The 20722-nt window shown below is 44.5% G+C and overlaps 1 protein-coding gene across 1 annotated transcript in view; it reads left to right on the top strand.

Annotated features, from left to right (window-relative positions):
• The window catches only part of SNX9 (sorting nexin 9), a 162337-nt gene extending 149058 nt beyond the window's left edge, over positions 1-13279 (top strand). The window contains exon 18 of the mRNA XM_038766702.1: positions 11165-13279. Coding sequence (XP_038622630.1) covers positions 11165-11212 — 48 coding nt within the window. The 3' untranslated portion in view covers positions 11213-13279. The remainder of the gene's footprint in view (positions 1-11164) is intronic.
• The last annotated feature ends 7443 nt before the right edge of the window (positions 13280-20722 follow it).

Below are 20722 nucleotides of genomic sequence, written 5' to 3'. Positions count from 1 at the left end.
TCCCCATTTTACGGATGGGGTAACTGAGGAACAGAGAAATGAAGTGATTTGCTCAAGGTCACACAGCAGACAAGCAGCGGAGCTGGGATTTAGAATCCAGGTTCTCTTAACTCCCTGGCCTGTGCTTTAACTAATAGGCCTCATGGCTTCACAGTGTAGCTTTAGTCTTCATTATTTTGGGGATTCTTTTAAGTTCAGTTCTCTGGCTGAAAACGAACCCATTTTAGCCTTTATATGTTTAATGCGGTCATTTTCATGCAATGCCTAACCTCATCAACTATGTTCTGATAACAACCTTTTAACCTGCCGCCTCACCCACACCCTGCACCTGTCCAATTTGATCCTCACCTGCTATAGCAGCCTCTGTTCTCTAGACCCACTCCACTTACCCCAGGCCATTTACCTCACCTAGATTCCCTCCTATCCCAACACCCTCAACTCCAATCCTCTCCACCAACTTGAACTCCCTTGCCCCCCAACCCTTCATGGCTTTCATTCCTCCAAGCCACATCCTGGACCCACTGCCACTGTCCATTTCACATGCCAGTGCAATTGAGTACAGTGCTTTGCACATAGTAAGTGCTTAATAAATGCCATTATTATTATTATTACAGTTGGCAGAAATCTAGCTCCAGACTCAGCTCCCATAATAAATTCACCCTCTCCTGCTTTAACTAGGCTCCGTTTTCAACTCCACAACTCTACTGTTCCTTCTTCAGTGACTCTCATGGCCACAGATCCCACTAGGTCTGGCTTGCCCCCCTCCCATCTTACCTCCCTGTTCTCCTTTCCCCTTAGATTATGAGCCCATGTGGGACAGGGATTTTTTTCCCACCTGGCTACCGCATATTTACCATAGCATTTAGCACCAGTGTTTGACGCGTCGTAAGAGTTTAAAAAGTGCCATCATCATTATTATTATTCAGTCAATGAGATTTATTGAGCACTTTCTGCATGCAGAGCACTGTACTAATTGCATGGCAAAGCACAATACAACAGAGTTGGTAGATGCGCTCCCTGCTCACAAGGAGCTTACAGTCTACAGAGGGAGACAGACATTTAAGTAGGTTCAGGATAGGGGAAGTAGCAAAGTATAAGACTATTTACATAAGTATTTTGGGACTCGGGTGAGTATCAAAATGCTTAAGGGGTGCACAGCCACAGTAATAAGGGATAATAATAATTATGGTATTTGTTAAGCACTTACTATGTGCCAAGCACTTTTCTAAGCACTTCGGTAGATACAGGGTAATCAGGTTGTCCCACGTAGGACAACCCCATTTTAATCCCCATTTTACAGGTGAGGTTACTGAAGCACAGAGAAGTTAAGTGACTTGCCCAAGGTCACACAACAGACAAGTGGTGGAGCCATAATTAGAATCCTCTGACTCCCAAGCCCATGCTCTTGCCCCTCAGCCATGCTGCTTCTCTAAAGGGAAGGGATGCAAAGGGAAGGACAGATAGGGGAAATAAAGGGCTTAATCTAGGAAGGCCACTGGAAGGAGATGTAATTTTAGGAGGGTTTTAAAGGTGGGGAGAGTGGTGGACTTTTAGCTATGAATGGGAAAAGAGTTCCAGGTATGCGGAGCAACGTGCAAGAGGTTGGTGTTTGAGATGGATGAAATCGAGATTCAGAGAGTAGGATGGTGTTAGAGGAGCGGAGTGTTTGAGTTGGGCTGACAGGAGTAGATGAGCAAGGTTAGATAAGAAGGAGAGAACTGATTGAGTGCATTCAAGCTGATTGTAAGGAGTTTCTTTAATGTGGTGGAGGTGGATGTGCAACCGTTTTTGAGGAGTGGAGAATGAACTGAACAACTTTTCAGAAAAATGATCTGGGCAGCAAAATGAAGCCTGGATTAGAGGAGAGAAAGAGGATCCAGAGAGGTCAGCAAGGAAGCTGATGTAGGATTCAAAGTGGGAAATAAGTGCTTAGATCATCATTTATAGCAGATTGGATGGAGAGGAAAAAGTTAGAGCCAACAGATTGAACATGTGGATTGCACAAGAGTGATGAGTGGAGGATAATGTCAAGGTTATGGAGTTGGAGGCAGGGAGGATGGTGTTGCTGTTTATAGTGATAGGAAAGTCATGGGGAGGACAGGGTTTGGGCGGGAAGATAAGGAGTGCTCTGTTTTTGACATATTAAGTTGGAGGTGTTGGCTGGATGTACTGAAGGCAGGAGGAAATGCAAGACTGCACAGGAGGAGAGAGATCAAGGCTGTAGATGATAGTTGAAACCATGTACTGAATGAGTTCTCTTAAGATGGAGAATTAAAGAGGACCCAGAACTGAACCTTGAGGGACTCCCACTGTAGAGGGTGGGAGGCAGAGGAGGAGCATATTTGGAAGACCAGTAGTCAGGGAGCTAGGAAGGGAACCAGAAGAGGACAGTGTCAATGAAGCCTAAGTGAGATAATGTTTCCAGGAGAAGGGGTGGTCCATAGTGTCAGAGGCAACAAAAAGGTCAAGGAGGAATAGGATAGAGTAGTGGCCCCTGGATTTGACAAGATGGAGGTCTTTGGTGACTTTAAAGTGGACTGTTTCTGGAGTGGAGGAGGCGGAAGCCTGATTTTATGGGGTTGAGGAAAGTAATTGGAGGCAGCATGTGTAGTCGACTTATGCATGGGAAGGAGGGAGATGGGGAAATAACTGGAGGGAGCCATGGGATCAGAGGATGGTTTTGGGTTTTTTAGGATAGTATACAGAGGCATACTTGAAATCAGTGGGGAAGGAGCCATTGGAAAGTGAGTGTTTGAAGATGGTCAAGGAGGAAAGGAGGGAGGGGAAATGGCTTTGATATGGTGAGAAGGAATGGGGTCCGAAGCATAGGTGGAGGGGTTAGAATGTGAAAGAAAGTGGGAGATCTCCTCTAGATAGTGCTGGGAAGTAAGGAAGAGTTGAAGAAGAAGTTGGAGAAAGAAGCACTTAACTGCCATTTAAAAAAAAATGTGGAAAACCCTTCATGTAAAGAATGTCCCTCTGCCCCTACTCCCACTTTTTTGGTTTGTGATATTCTTCTCTAAGTCTGAGAAACATTTCCATACTTACCAGTTGCTTTTGTCTTTGGAACAACTATTCTTCCTCCTCCAAATTTTAAAATGTGAGAGATTTTCATTCTGCTTCCTTTAGACATAAGCTCTCACAGTATATTTTCTAATTTGCTAGTATCATCTGACTTATGGCCACTCAGCTTTAGGGGTAACTTTTTGGCTGAAAGTGATTTAAAATATTATTTCTCAAAAGAAATACTCATCCAGATAATAAAGAAATAGGGTCATAATGGAAGAATAACCCTATGGTTCAACTTATTCATTCATTCAATTATATTTATTGAGAACTTACTGTGTGCAGAGCACTGTTCTAAGCTCTTGGGAGAGTATCGATAAAATAAGGATTCAGGGAGTGTTTAAAAAAAAATCTCTGATTTGGGAGGCATTTACCAGGCTTCTGGCAGAGAGGAGAATCTGACTTCTTCTCAGTCAGTCAATCAATCAGTCAACAGTGATGTAAATCCCAAATGAGAATGTAAAGAAAACATTAGAGTCATGATCGGAGCCTAAAATGAAATGGACAGAAAGAAACAGTAAGGTGGAGAGTGGGGAAGAAGAAGGGAGAATGAGAAAAAAAAAAAAAGAAAAAAAAAGGCAGCTTGGCCTAGTGGATCGAGCACAGGTCTGGGAATCACAAGGACCTGGGTTTCAATGCCAGAACCCTCCCCGCTTTCCCAGTGAATCTTGGAGAATGGGAAAAAATGAGGCCCCCTTGGGAAGGAGTATCAGGAGAGACATGTTTCAGTAATCAATCAATCAATCAATCATATTTATTGAGCGCTTACTGTGTGCAGAGCACTGTACTAAGCGCTTGGGAAGTACAAGTTGGCAACATATAGAGACAGTCCCTACCCAACAGTGGGCTCACAGTCTAAAAGGGGGAGACAGAGAACAAAACCAAACATACTAACAAAATAAAATAAATAGAATAGATATGTACAAGTAAAATAAATAAATAGAGTAATAAATATGTACAAACATATACATATATACAGGTGCTGTGGGGAAGGGAAGGAGGCAAGATGGCAAGTAATGGCAAGAAGGAACAGTAATTGGGTCAAGAACAGGTCAAGAATGAAGGAAAATTTTCCTGTGATGGAGAAGGGATTCCACAGGCCATAAAGTTTTTAACATGAGCAAATATGCACTCATACTTGTGTGTTTATCTCCCTACGACAGACATGATGCCCACTGTGCAGTTTAGTCTGTAACTAAAAAAGACTGTCAGAAGTGAAGTGTTACATAAAAGTGATTTTGTAGATCCCAGTAAGTTTTTGAGGCTGCTATATTAGGAAATATTTATGTGAGCCTAAAAAGACCATTCAGGCATTCTGTATTTCCAGCAGATATAATTTGGAACCTCTTTGTGTTTTGTCATGTAATGTATATATCAGAATGATAAATTATGAATGTGTTGTGGGAACCGAGGAGAGAGTGTGGCTACCATTTAGTAAACTCTTGATGTATTAGAAGTGAAATAGATCAAAGGCAGGTGGAGCTTTAGAATTATGTGGAATGTAGCACTCATTTTGAACTCTGCATACCTACAGCTGAGCGTTTTTAGGTCGAGATTGACTGGTAGACATTAATGCTCTCTGGATGACAAAACCTTTTTTAAGGTATTTGTTAAGCACTTACTGTGTGTCAGACACTGTTCTAAACACTGAGGTTGGTACAAATTAATTAGGCCGGAAACAGTCCCTGTTTCACATGGGGTTCACAGTCTGAGGAGGAGGGAACCTTCAGGGATCTGACAAAAGAGAGGAAACCTTATTCATTCATTCAATCATATTTATTGAGTGCTTACTGTGTGCAGAGCACTGTACTAAGCACTTGGGAAGTACAAGTTGGCAACATATAGAGACGGTCCCTACCCAACAACGGGCTTATAGCCTAGAAGGGGGAGACAGACAACAATACAAAACATGTAGGCAGTTGTCAAAATCATCAGAACAAATAGAATTATACCTATAATGCACATCATTACCAAAACAAATAGAATAGTAAATATGTACAAGTAAAATAGAGTAATAAATCTGTACAAATATACACAGGTGCTGTGGAGACGGGAAGGAGGGTAGGGCAGAGGGGATGGGGAGGAGGAGAGGGAAAAGGGGCTTCAGTCTGGGAAGGCCTCCTGGTGGAGGTGAGCTCTCAATAGAGCTTTAAAAGGAGGAAGAGAACTAGCTTGGCGGATGGGTGGAGGGAGGGCATTCCTGGCCAGGGGAAGGACGTGGGCCAGGGGTCATCAGCAGGGCAGGTGAGAACGAGGCACAGTGAGTAGGTTAGCGGCAGAGGAGCAGAGGGTGCGGGCTGGGATGTAGAAGGAGAGAAGGGAGGTGAGGTAGGAGGGGGTGAGGTGATGGAGAGGAGGAGAGTAACACGCCCAGAGCATTTCTGTATGAAGATAATCCAGGCAGCAGAGTGAACTATAGACTGAAGCGGGGAGAGACAGGAGGATGGGAGATCAGAGAGGAGGCTGATGCAGTAATCCAGTCGGGATAGGATGAGAGATTGAACCAGCAAGGTAGTGGTTTGGATGGAGAGGAAAGGGTGGATCTTGGAGATACTGTGGAGGTGAGATTGGCAAGTTTTGGTGATGGATTGGATATGTGGGGTGAACCAGAGAGTGGAGTCGAGAATGACACCAAGGTTGCGGGCTTGTGAGACAGGAAGGATGGTAGTGCCGTCTACAGTGATGGGAAAGTCAGGGAGATGATAGGGTTTGGGAGGGAAGATAAGGAGTTCTGTCTTGGACTTATTGATTGGGCATACTCCATGTTGCTGTGCTGTTGAAGCCAACTTCAAACTTTGAAGCTGTGAATTTAATTGTGGGTGGTGGCTTCTGATTCTTTATGATGTGTGGAGCCTGAACAAAACTTATTTGAACAAAGTGGAGTAGCCAGTCTGAAATCCTGTCTGGGCTCTACTCTTCTATGCCAGAGGTGGGAGTTATTCAGCACAAAGGTCACCGGCCGTACTGCTGAGGTTTTTGTGGCCAAGAACAGGGGTGAAGGGGCATAAAATGTGGAAGTGAGGCCATTTAGGCCTTCAGCCACTCCAACCTAGCCCCAAACCAGTTCCTGTCAAGTTGCAGCTTGCCAGGAAGGATGCCAACAGCATCTGTTGGCAAGAAGTGAGATTAGGGCACCACAACAGAGACTGCTGGCTTGGAGCCAGGCCAAATCTGACCCTCAGGCTGGAATAAATCACTTGCCAAATTTCCCAGCCCTGTTCTTTGCCAAGATAATCCTAATAATTAATAATTATGGCATTTGTGAAGCACTTGCTCTTTGCCAGGCACTGTACTAAATGCTGGGGTGGATACTAGCAAATCGGGTTGAACACAGACCCTGTTCCATGTGGGGCTCACAGTCTTGATCCCATTTTACAGATGAGGGAACTGAGGCACAGAGAATAATAATAATAATGGTGGTATTTAAGTGCTTACTATGTGCCAAGCAGTGTACTAGGTGTTTGGGTGGATACAAGCAAATCAGGTTGGACACAGTCCCTTGTCCCACAGGGGCTCACAGTCTCAACCCCCATTTTACAGATGAGGGAACTGATGCCCAGTGAAAGGTCACCCAGCAGAAAAGTGGTGGAGCTGGAATTAGAGCACATGACCTTCTGAATCCCAGGTCCGTACTCTATCCACTAGGCCATGCTGCTGCTTTAGGGTAGAGGAGCTCTTAAAGAAACTTGGACAGGATCTTGCAGGAGATTAGATTTATTAATTTGTCTTGTTTTGTTTTTTCCTGTTTTAGATTGGTTCCTTTCTTTAGGTGGGTGGTAGAAAGGTCATGTATGATCAGCCAACATGTCTCTTGACAGTCAGTGGTATTTATTGAGCACATACTGTGTGCAGAGCGGTGTCCTAAGTGCTCAGGAAGGTACAATGCAATAGTTAGTAAACACTATCCCTACCCACAAGGAGTGTAGAGTGTACAGCAGCTGGGTCTCCTTCCCAAATGCCTAGTGCAGAACTTCAAAACACCCAGCAGGCACTCCAAAATATGAAGCCAACGAAGGGCGGAAGAGGTATATGCAAGATCTCACTTGAGTTTCCATTCTTCTCTTACCCAGATATCACTGAGAAGAAGCACCTACAACTGGCATTATTGGGGAGGAATTCAGGGGTTTAAAACGTAAAACATTTAAACTTTCCCTGGTGTCAGGGAGTTAGGACATTTATGTTGCCTTTACACCTGTCTTACCTTCCATACTGAAGTGAAATCTTCTATAGGACAGGGATCAGGAATACTCTTTAGCATTTCATTCATTCATTCATTCATTCAATCGTATTTATTGAGCGCTTACTTTGTGCAGAGCACTGTATTAAGCGCTTGGGAAGTACAAGTCGGCAACATATAGAGAACGGTCCCTACCCAACAACGGGCTCACAGTCTAGAAGGGGGAGACAGACAACAATACAAAACATGTAGACAGGTGTCAAAATTGTCAGAACAAATAGCATTAAAGCTATATGCACATTAACAAATAGAGTAGTAAATATGTACAAGTAAAATAAATAGAGTAATAAATCTGTACAAATATATACATGAGTTCTGTGGGGAGGGGAATGAGGTAGGGCGGGGGGATGGGGAGGAGGAGAAGAAAAAGGGGGCTTAGTCTGGAAAGGCCTCCTGGAGGAGGTGAGCTCTTAGCATTTATGGGCACCTTGTAGATAACTCCATTAGATCTTGAAAGAAGCAGCATGGCCTAGTTGGAAGAACATGGGCCAGAGGATCAGAGGACCTGGGTTTTCTATTTACAGTTCCGGCACTTGTCTGCTCTGGGTCCTCGGGCAAGTCACATAGTAATAATTATGGCATTTGTTAAGTGCTTACTATGTGCCAGGCACTGTACTAAACACTGGGGTGGATACAAGCAAATCTGGTTGGACACAGTCCCCTGTCCCACATGGGGCTCACAGGCTCAATCCCCATTTTACAGATGAGGTCACTGAGGCACAGAGGAATAATAATAATAACAATAATGGCATTTAAGTGCTTACTATGTGTAAAGCACTGTTCTAAGCGCTGGGAAGGTTACAAGGAGATCAGGTTGTCCCATGGGGGGCTCACAGTCTTAATCCCCATTTTACAGATGAGGGAACTGAGGCACAGAGAAGTTAAGTGACTTGCCCAGAGTCACACAGCTGACAATTGGCAGAGCCAGGATTTGAACCCCTGACCCCTGACTCCAAAGCCCGTGCTCTTTCCACTGAGCCACGCTGCTTCTCTGTATCAGCCTCCTCGCTGACCTCCCTGCCTCATGTCTCTCCCCACTCCAGTCCGTACTTCGCTCTGCTGCCTGGATCATTTTTCTACAAAAACACTCGGTCCACGCTTTCCCACTCCTCAAGAACTTCCAGTGGCTGCCCACCCACCTCCTCAACAAACAGAAACTCTTCACCATCGGCTTTAAAACACTCAGTCACCCTGCCCCCTCTTACCTTACCTTGCCACTCTACTAGAACCCAGCCCACAAACTTCACTCGTCTAACTCCAACCTACTCGCTGTACTTTGATCTTGTCTATCTCGTCGCCGACCTCTCTCCCACATCCTGCCTCTGGCCTGGAACGCCCTCCCTCCTCATATCCGACAACTCTCCCCCGACCTTCGAAGCCTCATTGAAGGCCCATCTCCTCCAAGAGGCCTTCCCTGCCTAAGCCCTCCTTTCCTCTTCTCCCACTCCCTTCTGCGATCCCGACTTACTCCCTTTATTCATTCCCTCTCCCAGCCCCACAGCACTTATGTCCATGACCGTCATTTATTGATTTCTGTTAACGTCTGTCTCCCTTTCTTAACTGTAAGCTTTTCTTGGGCAGGAAATATGTCTGTTATATTGTTCTATTATACCCTCCCAGCGTTCAGGACAGTGCTCTGCACTCAGAAGCGCTCAATAAATATGATTAATCGATTCATTCTATTCCCCGGCTTCCTTGGAACATTGGCAGCAGCCTGGACCAACCCTGCCTGGAGTCCCGGTGGACTGGGGTGGGAGAGCCCAGGTCGAGAAGCAAGAGTCAGAGCAGGCCCAAGGGTCAAATGTCCAGCCCCCTCCTCACACTGGGTGTGTGTGGCTGTGATGGGAGGGGGAGAAGAGGGAGGAAGTGAAGTGACTTGCCCAGGGTCACATAGACAAATGGCAGAGCTGGGATTAGATCCCATGACCTTCTGACTCCCAGACCCGTGCTGTATCAACTACACAATGCTGCTTCCCAAAATAACAATAATAATAGTAATAACAATAATAATAATTGTGGTATTTGTTAAACGCTTACTATGTGCCAGGCAGTATACTAATCCCTGGAGTAGATACAAGGTAATGAGGTTATGCCTCAATTACCTCATATGTAAAATGGGGATTAAGAATGTGAGCCCAAGTGAGACATGGACTGTGTCCCGCCAGATTATCCATATCTATGCAGTGCTTAGTACAGTGCCTGGCACATAGTAAGCACTTAACAAATACCATTAAAAAGAAGTAGTCATATTTATCGGGCACCATGGTGATAGGAGCTTCTCCTTTATTCAATATCTATCAAATTCAACACCCTGAGATACAAAGTAGAATTTCCCCACTTTCTTTTTCTTCTGAGTATTGTTTCTCCCTAATGGGTTCTTTTTTCCCTGGTTGCTTCCAGATACCCTAGAGTTCTGTCCTGGTGGGCTAGGGTCATCTTGGACACCTGTTCATTTCTCCATCCTTGAAATCAGCTTGTGGAAGAGGGGAGAGGGAAGCAAAAACGTCTTTCTTCCCTTTCCTCCAGGCATTGGTGATGGTGGGACGTGGGATTTATTCCAGAGAACCAGTTAGATTCTTTTCCCTAGGAAGAGCATAAACCAAGTGTTTAGCTACGGTCACCCAAAATAAGAGAAGAATTTTGGCAGCCTGGCCTAGTGCAAAGAGCATGGGCCCAGGAGTTGGGGAGCTGGCTATACCCACTGAAATGAGGCAGAAGAATTGTGGGGGAGAATCAGTCAATCAATCAATCATATTTATTGAGTGCTTACTGTGTGCAGAGCACTGTACTAAGCTCTTGGGAAGTACAAGTTGGCAACATATAGAGACAGTCCGTACCCAACAGTGGGCTCACAGTCTAGAAGGGGGAGACAGAGAACAAAAACCAAACATATTAACAAAATAAAAAAAATAGAATAGATATGTACAAGTAAAATAAATAGAGTAATAAATATGTACAAAATATATACATATATACAGGTGCTGTGGTGAAGGGAAGAAGGCAAGAGGGGGACGAGGGAGAGAGGAAGGAGGGGGCTCAGTCTGGAAAGGCCTCCCGGAGGAGGTGAGCTCCCAGTAAGCAGTGTAGGCTAGGGGAAAGTGCAGGTCCAGGGGTCAGAAATCCTGGGTTTTATTTCCATTTCCACCACCTGCTTGCTGTGTGACCTTGGGCAAGTTGTTTAACTGTATTCCTCTGCATCCTTATCTCTCAAATGGGAGTTATATGTCTGTTCTCCCTCCCTCTTAGACCATGAGCCCCATGTGAGACAGGGACTGTTTCTTACAGACTCAGCACCAGGCCCTGTTTTCCTATCTGTTTATCTTATATCTACTCCAGCACTTAGTCCAGACAAATAGTAAGTGCTAAACAAATGCCATAATTATCTATTAGGAAAAGGCTCACATATTTGGTTGTTTTCGTCTATGATTTGTTCTCAAAACAATCACCAAAAATGTTTTGATTTGGTGAGTAATTAAGCACATTTAACAGTGACTATTTGTGGAGGGTGGAATTCACAATGAGCTTGAGACTCCCGAAGGCCAGAAAAATTCAGGTAAATGGGTTACAGGAGCCAAGTTGTCCCACCAAAAACACTGTGGTAGGTTTGAGTGCCTCTGTCCCAAACATACACCCCTTCCCCAGTGTGGGTGATTTCGGGGTCGGTGATCATTTAGAATAAAGTAGAAGCAGATGAAATAAAAACTGTAAGCTTGTGGGTGGGGAACATGTCTACCAACTCTGTTATACTGTACTCTCCCAAGCACTTAGTGCTCTCCATACTTATTGTACTCAATAAATATGATTAAGCGATTGATTAAATCCACGTATAATTCACTACCATTTTCTTCCCACCTCCCCCAGATTGCAGAAAAGCTGAGACAGGCACTCGGCCGCTTTCCGGTGATGTAAGACTGGTGATGTAAGACTGAGCAGAGAAGGGAACATAAAGAAACTCCGAAGTGCTTCTTCCTGTCCTGGGGCAATGCAATTTCAAGTTCTTCCTTCTCTCCCTCCTCCCCACCCTCTCATCACATCCCCCCTCAAAAAGAACGCAAAAATCTCGGGTTGTGAAAAAAAATATTTAAGATATATTCTTTACTAACACCTATATGCATCCGTTATTTACGATGGGGATCTTTGAAGTTCCTTTTTTCCCTAAGACATTATTTAAAGCAAATGGAAATTGTCTCCACCATTAGAAGGCGTTTAAGATTGTCAAAAACTGGAGATTTTTTTCATACAGACTCCTTATTGACAAGTCACATAAAGAGTAATTTCTTTCTCTAAAAAATTTAAAATATTCCAGAATAAAGAAATATATGTTTGTTATATTTTTATAGCTCCACAGTTTTTGGAATTCCTATCTGCCATTAAGTAAAATTCCCTCACATTTCCTTTGTTTATAAGATCCATATCTTGCATCTTGGGGTTCTTGTTAGGGCCCCTCTCTCTCTAAGCATGGGCCACCCCTTATTTCTGAAAGAGAATCCAGTAAAACCGATTGAAGAAAACGAACTTTACATCTCCTTCCTCATCCATCTCCCTACTCCCCCTCGCACATTTTTGAAGAGTGTTCAGTATTCCAGTTAACTTTTAATACAAGGACTAAAGCTTCTGTTTTCACTTACTCATTTTTCCTTGGGGTTCTGGAATAGGGAATGCACACTGTGAGGAATAGCAAGACAAGGAAGTCTGGTAATGCTCTCACTTCAGCCCTTTCAAATGACTAAGAGGCTTTATTTGCGCACACTCCTCTGCAGCAGGCTATAAATAATCCATGCACTCAACCTTCTTTGTCCCTCATTCCCCCACCTTCCTTTCATTTGTTATCCTGCTTCATGAGGTGGAGGTGTTTCCCTTTCGCGAGATCTGAGAAGCACTGGTGATGGCGAGGCCCACTAGTTATGGCCTTAGGATCAGAATCAGGAGTTTGCTTTTCAGCTCTGATCTTCGCATTCTGCAGGAGCCTTTGGCTGTTATTCTCTTTCCACCAAGATCAGAGGCCATTCAGCCTGTGGTGATCAGCAGAGCAAAATGACCTTCCCCCGCACCCTGACCAATGGAAAATGCCTGTAGAGGTCTGCCTGGGTGGCAATATACTGGTTATCAGTAATCTTTGGGGCAAATGCTTTTTTCATTGGCTGAATCCTACAAATAGCCTTAATTTCTACCTACACTGTTGTATTATTATGCTGAACTTCACTTAATACCATAAGCAAGCCAGGAAGCTGAACTGCAGCTTTGACAAATAATTCCTCCCCTTCCGATTTAGTAAGAGGCAGCTCCCTCACAGAGGGTGGTTGTGGTGCCTCGTCACTAGTTGCCTTACACACAATGCTACCATTTTTCAGACATGCCCAAGAAAGAGAAAACCAAAAACAAACCATAAAACGCACATGAGGTTGGCTGCTCTACATCCGGGTTTTTGTTTATGCTTTATTAATAATTCCCCCCTCAAATTTCCTTTAATAAAATTCCATAGGACAGTGTTTATGATACAGCCATTTAATATATGTACAAATTGTAAAGAATGTGTATAAATGTTTTACACCAAATGAAAGAGTATGTAGAAGCAACTTATAAATTGTTACAAACTGTACAGTGATTCTCAAGGAACCTTTTGAAATGAACTCTCTTTTATTTGTATATTTTATTTTGTGAATTTCTTGATAAAAATGCTTTGTAATAAGGGCTCAGAGGGAAATTTCTCTCACCAGTCTCTATGAGGATCCCAGTGAACACTTATCTAACTCATCCAGCCTCTTCGATAATCAGAAGGTCCATTTTTTCCAAATTTGTGCATTAACTTGTGTTTTCTAAACTCACAGTTGTCCACCAAGAAGCTAAGGGTTTTATGATAAACCTATCCCGACATGCGAAACCCATTTCGACTTGTCAGTTATCTGTTGGTCTTTAAGCCTCCTGAGCTTCCTGGATATTAAATCTTAAATGACAATAAAGATTGACATATACCTATCAGATTCTTCTTTCTTTACTTTGCAAGAGATGAAACAACTTTGGAATCCCAATATAAAAAATGTAGCAGCATAGTCTAGTTATTGTGGTTGTCGTGTTCTTTTCCACCCACATGTGGAGTGTTGCAAGTTGAAGGAGTATGGCATGAATTGTGCTAGGGAACAGCACAAATAGATCACATAGCCAAATACCAATCAGACAGTGTTTCACGGGGTTTTGGCAGCTTACAAAACAGAAACAGTTGTGAACGATGGTCACTTCTACAAAAAGCAGCTACAAATCAAAGGGCAAGTTAGAAGCCTCCAGTAAGGAAAGATTGCTGGCTTATAATTGGTTGTAAATTACATTTATCCCCATTATTACTATCATTATTATTGTATTTAAGAGCTTATTATAAGTTAAATACTGGGGTAGATAATCATTCATCAGTTTGGACACAGTCCCTCTCCCACTTGAGGCTGCTCACAGTCTAGGTAGGAGGGAGACAGTTATCGAATATCCATTTTATATTTGGGGAAACAGGCACAGAGAAACAATGTGACCTACTGGAAAGAGCATGGGCCCGGGAGTCTGAGCACCTGGATTCTAATCCTGGATCCTCCACTTAGAGAAGCAGCGTAGCTCAGTGGAAAGAGCCCTGGCTTTGGAGTCAGGGGTCATGGGTTCGAATCCCGACTCCACCACTTGTCTGCTGTGTGATCTTGGGCAAGTCACTTAACTTCTCTGGGCCTCAGTTACCTCATCTGTAAAATGGGGATTAAGACTGAGCCCCACGTGGGGCAACCTGATCACCCTGTAGCCTCCCCAGTGCTTAGAACAGTGCTTTGCACATAGTAAGCGCTTAACAAATGCCAATTATTATTATTATTGTCTGCTGTGTGGTCTTGGGAAGTCACTTAACTTCTCTATGTCTCAGTTACTTCATTTGTCAAGTGGGGACTGAAGACTGAGCCCCATGTGGGACACGGACTATGGTCCAACATGATTATCTTGCACCTACCCCAGCACTTAGTACAGTGCCTTGTACACAGTAAGCACTTAACAAGTACCATTTTTTTAAAAAGTACTGTGCCAGTGGTCACACAGCAGACAAGTGGCGGAGCTGGGATTGGAACCCAGGTCCTGTGACTACCAGGCCTGTGCTGTTTCCATTAGGCCATGCTGCTTCTCATTAGATTATAGACTCCTCTAGGACAGGGTTAGCTTCCTCTGTTTTTGTACTTTTCTAAGCACCAGGTGGTGTTCCCTACAGTATAGATGCTCAAGAAATCCTGTTGATTGTTGCCCAAAGATAACAGTAATCATCAGAGGCAATGTCTGAATGTGATGGGCAGTGATAGAGATCAGGACTGAGCTGAGCAGTGGTGGAAAAGTCTAGCTAGGGTTCCAACCAGGAGAAGGCAACCACATGGCCAAAAGAGGTTATGGTGCATTTTCACGGCAGTTTGCTTCTATCTCTTTCAGAAGGTCAACTCTGCTGAATCATGGCTTGTCCAAGAAGCAATATTGCCTAATGGAAAGAGCACAAGTCTGGGAGTCAGGAGACCCAGGTTCTAATCCCACTTTCATTCATTCATTCAATCGTATTGAGTGCTTCCTGTGTGCAGAGCACTGTACTAAGCGCTTGGGAAGTACAAGTTGGCAACATATAGAGACGGTCCCTATCCAACAGCAGACTCACAGTCTAGAAGTGGGGGACAGACAACAAAACAAAACATATTAACAAAATAAAATAAATAGAATAGTAAATATGTACAAGTAAAATAAATACAGTAATTAATCTGTACAAACATATATACAGGTGCTGTGGGGAGGGAAAGGAGGTAGGGTGGGGAGGATGGCGAGGGGGAGGGGAAGGAGGGGGCTCAGTCTGGGAAGGCCTCCTGGAGGATGTGAGCTCTCAGTAGGGCTTTGAAGGGAGGAAGAGAGCCAGCTTTGTGGGGGAGGATGTGGGCTGGGGGTCGATGGCGGGACAGGCAAGACCGAGGCACAGTGAGGACGTTAGTGGCAGAGGAGCGGAGGGTGCGGGCTGGGCTGTAGAAGGAAAGAAGGGAGATGAGGTAGGAGGGGGTGAGGTGATGGAGAGCCTTGAAGCCGAGAGTGAGGAGTTTTTGCCTGATGCGTAGGTTGACTGGTAGCCACTGGAGATTTTTGAGGAGGGGAGTAACATGCCCAAAGCATTTCTGCAAAAAGATGATACGGGCAGCAGCGTGAAGTGTAGATTGAAATGGGGAGAGACAGGAGGAAGGGAGATCAGAGAGGAGGCTGATGCAGTAATCCAGTCAGGATAGGATGAGAGATTGAACCAGCAGGGTAGCGGTTTGGATGGAGAGGAAAGAGTGGATTTTGGCGATGTTGCGGAGGTGAGACCGGCAGTTTTTGGTGACAGATTGGATGTGAGGGGTGAACGAGAGAGCAGAGTCAAGGATGACACCAAGGTTGCAGGCTTGTGAGACGGGAAGGATGGTAGTGCCATCTACAGTGACGGGAAAGTCAGGGAGAGGGCAGGGTTTGGGAGGGAAGATAAGGAGTTCAGTCTTGGACATACTGGGTTTAGATGGCGGGCAGATGGAGATGTCGTGAAGGCAGGAGGAGACATGAGCCTGAAACATATTTATTACTCTATTTATTTATTTATTTATTTATTTATTTTACTTGTACATTTCTATCCTATTTTATTTTGTTGGTATGTTTGGTTCTGTTCTCTGTCTCCCCCTTTTAGACTGTGAGCCCACTGTTGGGTAGGGACTGTCTCTATGTGTTGCCAATTTGTACTTCCCAAGCGCTTAGTACAGTGCTCTGCACATAGTAAGCGCTCAATAAATACGATTGATTGATTGATTGAAGGGAGGGAGAAAGCGCAGGGGCAGAGATGTAGATTTGGGTGTCATCAGCGTAGAGATGATAGTTGAAGCTGTGCCTGATGTGACCATGAACAAGTCACTTAGCTTATTGGTGCTTCAGTTTCTTGCCTGTAGAATGGGGATTAATTACCTGTTGTCTCTCCTAACTGAGCCTCATGTGAACAGAATTCTGTCCAATCTGCACATATTGTATCCAATCCAGAGCTTAGTTCAGTGCTTGGCACATACTAAGCATGTAACAAATACCACTGTGTGCTCTGCACGCAGTCAGTGCTCAATAAATACGATTGTTTTTTTTTTCTATTCACATTGTAGCAAGAACAAAATGCACCTCTCTGAGAACTGCCTTTAAAGGTAAAAAGAAAATATCCAATTCCTAGAAAGCCTTGCCTTTGGAGCAACTCACACCTTGTTGGCAACCAGTCTCTCCACCCATGGAGGGGAAAGTCAGCAAGAATCATGCCTCCAAGGAAGGATTTTATGTTACATGTCTGGACAGGTTAGTGGTTCTGTGCATAGCCCTTTGGTTTGAAATCTTCCTGGGAAATCCCGCTACAAACCATCAGCTGGGACTAGGGTGGACACTCTTGAACCTTTATAGGGAACCCATTAGTTTTCCCCCACAGCACTTTTGTACTTGTGTGCTGTGTGACCTGTGCTACTGTAAAATGGGTATTGAGACTATGAGCCTTATGTGGCAAAGGGACTGTGTCCAAACTGATTTGGCTTGTATCTACCCCAGCACTTAATGCAGTGCCTGGCACATGGTAAGCACTAAACAGATACCATAATTATTATTTACTATTACATATTGTTAACTTCTGTTGCTTCCCCCTACATTTAACTTATTTTATTGTCTGTCTCCCACTTTGGCTTATAAATCCCTTGAGAGCACAGATTCCATCTGTTTTATATTTTTCCAAGTCCCTAGTACGTTACTCTGCCCAGAATAAGAAATCAATGCCATTATTTGATTAGAAGGCCTTTTTGAGCGATTATTCTGTTCTGTCATTTGATTAGGGATCTTAGTGTTGGTATTTCTTCAAGAGGAAAAGATTGAAGAAAAATTCTGGTTAGAAAATCTCTGTTGTAATTGGGAATATTCACCAGTGTCCTTCTCTTCATTTGCTGAGCATTTGGGTTGTGGTTGAAAGGCTAGATCAGAGGCAACTTAGCACATATCACAGAGGTAGGCATTTGTCTCCACTGGGCCAAAATGGCTGGCTTCAATAATAATTGTGGTATTTGTTCAGCACTTGTATGCTTAACTGAGTGCTGAGGTAGATACAAGACAATTAATTGCAATATAGTCCCTGCACCACATGGGGCTCACAGTCTAAGTAATAATAATAATAATAATGATGATATTTGTTAAGCGCTTACTATGTGCAAAGCACTGTTTTAAGCGCTGGGGAGGTTACAAGGTGATCAGGTTGTCCCACGGGGAGCTCACAGTTTTAATCCCCATTTTACAGATGAGGTAACTGAGGCACAGAGAAGTTAAGTGACTTGCCCAATCACATAGCTGACAATTGGCAGAGCCGGGATTTGAACCCATGACCTCTGACTCCAAAGCCCATGCTCTTTCCACTGAGCCACGCTGCTTCTCCGAGCGGAGAAGGAGAAGTAGGAGGAGAACAGGTATTGAGTCTTCATTCTATAGATGTGGAAACTAAGGCACAGAAAAGTTCAGTGATTTGCCTGATGTCATACAACAGGCAAGTGGAAGAACTGGACTCTCCCTCTAGACTGAGCTTGTTGTAGGCCAGTATGTTTCTACCAACTCTTCAGCACATAGTAAGCACTTAACAGATACCATTATTATTATTATTATTTTAATATCCTCTAGACTGTAAGCTCATTGTGGGCAGGGAATGTGTCAGTTTATTGTTGAACTCTCCCAAGTACCTAGTACAGTGCTCGCCACACGGAAAGCACTCACTAAATAATAATGATAATAATAACATTTATTTAAGCACTTACTATGTGCAAAGCACTGTTCTAAGCGCTGGGGAGGTTACAAGGTAATCAGGTTGTCCCACGTGGGGCTCACAGTCTTCATCCTCATTTTACAGATGAGGTAACTGAGGCACAGAGAAGTTAAGTGACTTGCCCAAAGTCACACAGCTGGCAAGTGGCAGAGTCAGGATTTGAACCCATGACCTCTGACTCCAAAGCCCGCGCTCTTTCCACTGAACCATGCTGCTTCTCCATATTTATCAATCTAAATATGATTGTTTAGCTGGGACAGGTCCTCTTGACTATCCTGTTCTTATTTAGTGAAAATTTCTGTTGTCACGCTCACCTAAGGGGGTAGTCTGAGGGTAAAACACCTCACTTTATCATCAGTGGCATTTGTTGAGACTTACTATGCTCAGAGCATCATACTAAATGCTTGGGAGAGTACAATTCAGCAGAGTTGGCAAACACGCTCACTGCCCACACCAAGCTTACAGTCTAGAGAAGCTAGAAACATCGCTTGTCTGAAGCAGAAACGATAAGGAAAAGAAGGGGAGGTTGGGAGCGGGACATGATAGTCTCCTGGGAAGGGCAGCTTTGTCCTGAGTTTCCAGTGGTTGTGTGAGTAATTTGATAACTTTAAAAACCGTAGGCTTGAGGATGCGGAAGCGTGCCACCCTGCAATCACAGGAGAGGGGTGTGTGTGTGAAGTTAGGCAAGGGGAAAGGTGAGAAGGGTAGGAGGTCAGATCTGAGTCTGTGGCATTTGTTGTCCCCAGCATTGGAACAGTGGATCTTTCTTCGCCACTGGGAAAGTAGTTGGGATGTAGGTTGCTGGCAACATAGAAGCCCCAGGTTTCAGAAGGACAGGGGAAGTATTTTTTGTGAGTAAACCAGGTAAGTTCTTTCCATTTTCTCTGCTCCCAGCCTTTCCCCTCTCTAGAGGGATGTTCTGTCTTTTCCCAGTGAGTCAAGTGGACTGAGCTGAGATGGTCATCTGAAGGTTGTGCTGACGAATTCTGATCTTGATAAAGCCCTCTCACAAATGATCTGCCTCTGTGAATGCAGCCCTCCTGTTTTAAAGATAAAAGTGAAAAGAAAAATGATCAGAGAGTAACACAATTTAGCTCCAGAAACTTGTGTAGGTGAGATGTGCCCTTTCTGCACACAGTAAGTACTCAGTAAATGCCATTTTATATGGTATTTGTTAAGTGTTTTCTATATGCCAGACACTACTAAGTGCAGGGGTAGATACAAGCTAATCAGGTTGGACACAGTCCGTGTCCCACATGGGGCTCACAGTCTTATTCTACATTATTCTACATTCTACACCCAGATCTACATCTCTGCCCCTGCTCTCTCCCCCTCTCTCCAGGCTCGCATCTCCTCCTGCCTTCAGGACATCTCCATCTGGATGTCTGCCCGCCACCTAAAACTCAACATGTCCAAGACTGAACTCCTTGTCTTCCCTCCCAAACCCTGCCCTGTCCCTGACTTTCCCATCTCTGTTGACGGCACTACCATCCTTCCCATCTCACAAGCCCGCAACCTTGGTGTCATCCTCGACTCCGCTCTCTCATTCACCCCTCACATCCAAGCCGTCACCAAAACCTGCCAGTCTCAGCTCCGCAACATTGCCAAGATCCACCCTTTCCTCTCCATCCAAACCGCTGCCCTGCTTGTTCAAGCTCTCATCCTATCCCGTCCGGACTACTGCATCAGCCTTCTCTCTGATCTCCCATCCTCGTGTCTCTCCCCAGTTCAATCCATACTTCATGCTGCTGCCTGGATTGTCTTTGTCCAGAAATGCTCTGGGCATGTTACTCCCCTCCTCAAAAATCTCCAGTGGCTACCAATCAATCTGCGCATCAGGCAGAAACTCCTCACCCTCGGCTATAAGGCTGTCCATCACCTTGCCCCCTCCTACCTCACCTCCCTTCTCTCCTTCTACAGCCCACCCCGCACCCTCTGCTCCTCTGCCGCTAATCTCCTCACCATGCCTCGTTCTCGCCTGTCCCGCCATCGCCCCCCGGCCCACGTCATCCCCCTGGCCTGGAATGCCCTCCCTCTGCCCATCCGCCAAGTTAACTCTCTTCCTCCCTTCAAGGCCCTACTGAGAGCTCACCTCCTCCAGGAGGCCTTCCCAGACTGAGCCCCTTCCTTCCTCTCCCCCTTCCCCCCTCCATCCCCCCATCTTACCTCCTTCCCTTCCCCACAGCACCTGTATATATGTATGTATGTTTGTACATATTTATTACTCTATTTATCTTACTTGTACATATCTATTCTGTTTATTTTATTTTGTTAGTATGGTTTTGTTCTCTGTCTCCCCCTTCTAGACTGTGAGCCTGCTGCTGGGTAGGGACTGTCTCTATATGTTGCCGACTTGTACTTCCCAAGCGCTTAGTACAGTGCTCTGCACACAGTAAGCGCTCAATAAATACGATTGATTGATTGATTATTCCTCATTTTGCAGATGAAGTAAATGAGGTCCAGAGAAGTCAAGTGACTTGCCCAAGGTCAAACAGCAGGCAAGTATCAGAGTTGGGATTAGAACCCAAGTCTTTCTGACTCCCAGACCTGTGCTTGATTCATGAGGCCACGCTGCTATTCATTGATTG

This window comes from Tachyglossus aculeatus, chromosome 2 (genome assembly GCF_015852505.1).
Source record: "Tachyglossus aculeatus isolate mTacAcu1 chromosome 2, mTacAcu1.pri, whole genome shotgun sequence".
Taxonomy (NCBI): domain Eukaryota; kingdom Metazoa; phylum Chordata; class Mammalia; order Monotremata; family Tachyglossidae; genus Tachyglossus; species Tachyglossus aculeatus.
Note: the sequence above shows the minus strand (reverse complement) of the source record. Positions and strands in the feature narration are given on the sequence as shown.